Source organism: Colobus angolensis, unplaced genomic scaffold (genome assembly GCF_000951035.1).
Source record: "Colobus angolensis palliatus isolate OR3802 unplaced genomic scaffold, Cang.pa_1.0 Scaffold185, whole genome shotgun sequence".
NCBI classification, from domain to species: Eukaryota; Metazoa; Chordata; class Mammalia; order Primates; family Cercopithecidae; genus Colobus; species Colobus angolensis.
Genome location: NW_012114988.1, coordinates 795,759 through 798,107, shown reverse-complemented (window position 1 = coordinate 798,107; position 2,349 = coordinate 795,759). Strand labels below are relative to the sequence as shown.

Sequence of the window (2,349 nt, the reverse complement as noted above, 5' to 3'; positions counted from 1 at the left end):
GCCCGGCGTCACCTGCGACCGCGTCCGGGGCCGCCAACAACGCGGCGCCTTTGTGCGGGAGCACGCTACCTTTACTCGGCCACACGGGCCCTTCTCGGGGGCTTTCCTTAAAGGGGAAACGGCTGGAAGCGACGGAACACCGCCGCCCAGGGCGCCCCTCAGACTCGAGGTTACTACGGTTTCCCCACACTCGCAGCGTTAGCGTCAAGCCACCAGAGTGAAGACGGGCGGGGAAGGGACCACAGAGCCCGAGAGGAGGGAAAACCTAGAAAAAATTAGTGAAAGACGCCCCCAAGCCAATGCTTCGGCGGCCACGCTGAATCCTAACATACTGAGCCCACTCGAGGGGGCCCGTGCGCGGAGGCGGCTCCAAAGGGTGGGTTTCGGCTTTCCTTCCACCTTGCAAACGTCCAGTGGGCGTCCTACGCTTCTCATGGCTACCCCCTGCCCTCTCCCCATGCTGAGGAATCTCGGGGACTGAACAGTGGCAGAGGGAGGAGCGGCTGCCGCGGTCCCTATGCTTTTTCCCTGGCGTGAGGGTCTCAGTGGACTTGGGCTCTGTTTGGGCCGTGGCTCGAAGGTTGGAGGTGTGGCGGTGTGCTTGGGGTTTTTCGCTTTCTTTCAAACGCTTGCTTCCTTGCGCTCCCCACCCCCCAGCGTCCCTTTGGCTCCGTCTTTCCAGAAACTTCTCAGAGAAACTCGGCAAAAAGCCTCCGACTTCGCTACCGCTTTCCTCTCCGCGCATGCGCGAGACCTCGGGCGGAAAGCCCGGGGCGCGCCGGAGTGTGAGAGTGGTGCGTGAGCGCGCGCGCGCTCGCCCTGCGGGGGCGGTTCTCTCTCACAAAGAAGGGAAAGGGTTTCCCCTCCCCCCAACATTCCGTCCGCGCGCAAGCGCGTCGGAGCCACTTCCTTGGCCTTTGAGGGAAGCGGGAGGGGTCGTCCCAAAGCGCGCTAGTCGTGGTTCCGCGCGCCTGCGCCCGGGGTCGTTTTCGTCTCGCTGTGTTGTCACAGAGTCTTTGAAGTGCGTCTGAACAGCTCGCTTGTGCCCGACCCACTTTTTCCTCAAGGCCTATTCGCAGAAACTAGCTTCTTGTGGGGTTATCGATTCTGTACTCCGAGTTTCCTGGAGATTAGTCTCCCCTTTACGCCCCGGGAATGAGGCTGCCTTCCACCCCTGCCTGCGCCATGTTTGGAACGGCTCTTGACTGGAGCCGTGTAGAGTGTGGTGGAGTCTTTTCGAAACGGGAAAACAGTCCTGACCCAGGGCCTGGGTGGTGCCCCGACCGGCTTACATTAGGCACTGAGTGGAATGTTTGCGAGGTGTCTTTTTTTTTTTTTTTTTTGACACGGAGTCTCACTCATGTTACCCAGGCTGGAGTGCAGTGGTGCAGTCTCGGCTCGCTGCAACCTCCGCCTCTCTGGTTCAAGCCATTCTGTTGCCTAAGCCTCCCATGTTGCTGGGACTACAGGCGGCGGCCAATACGCTTGGGTAATTTTTGTATGTTTAGTAGAGACGGGGTTTCACCATGTTGGTCAGGCTTGTCGCGACCTCCTGACCTCAGTTAATCTACCCACCTTGGCCTCCCAAAGTGCTGGGATTACAGGTTTGAGCCACCGCGCCCGGCTTTCCTCCCACCCGGCCCCCCGCCGGGAGATGGGGTCTCGCTGTGTTGCCCAGGCTGCTTTGGAACTCCTGACGTCAAGAGATCCTTCCGCCTGGGCCTTCCAAAGTGCTGAGATTACAGGTGTGAGCTGACATGCCCGGCCTTTTTTTAAAAAAAAAATGGTCTTAAAAGGTGTCATTTTCATTGGAACGGGGTGGGGCTCCTAGTGCCCGCCACAGTCCTCCGCTCAGGCCGGCGGGGCGGGCACTGGGCTCAGGCTAGGTGCGTGGGTGCAGAAGGCCCAGACCGCAGCTGCTTCTCCCTCTGCCGAATTGAGCTGGGCAGTGGTAACCATAGTGACCTCACTTGCTCTCCGTTCAGTGCCTCCCCTCCTTCTTGTCCTTTAGGAGTGTGGTGGAAATTATTGCCGGGGTTTTGGGTTCTTCAAAATACAAAAAGCCAGACCAAAACGAAAAAAACCCTCTTGTGTAATCAACTTCCCCCGTGTGCAAAGTTCGGGGAAATCGGGCGGCTTGCCTCTGCCTCGCGCCTGCGCGGTCTCCTTGCCAGGCTGCCCGGTCAAGGACCCTCGCATCCCTGCTGGCATAGCCACTTCCCTAGATGTATTGTCTTGTGGCGCACCCCCAAGTCCTTATAGGTGCAAGGCTTTAAAAAAGAGAGCTTGTTCGAGAAGAAAGCACATCGGGGGCTCTTAGAGGCCAGCGTGGACGCCACAATCGGCGGG

At 59.0% G+C, this 2,349-nt stretch overlaps 1 protein-coding gene across 1 annotated transcript; it reads right to left on the bottom strand.

Annotated features, from left to right (window-relative positions):
• Positions 1-53: 53 nt before the first annotated feature.
• On the bottom strand, positions 54-763 carry LOC105510228. The gene has a single exon (XM_011939900.1). The coding sequence runs from the start codon at positions 743-745 to the stop codon at positions 266-268; it is 480 nt and encodes a 159-aa protein (XP_011795290.1). The 5' UTR covers positions 746-763; the 3' UTR covers positions 54-265.
• Positions 764-2,349: the final 1,586 nt, after the last annotated feature.

What these genes read in the sequence shown, in the direction of transcription:
- LOC105510228 (XM_011939900.1), bottom strand. Translation starts at nt 745, where the DNA reads ATGCGCGGAGAGGAAAGCGGTAGCGAAGTCGGAGGCTTTTTGCCGAGT.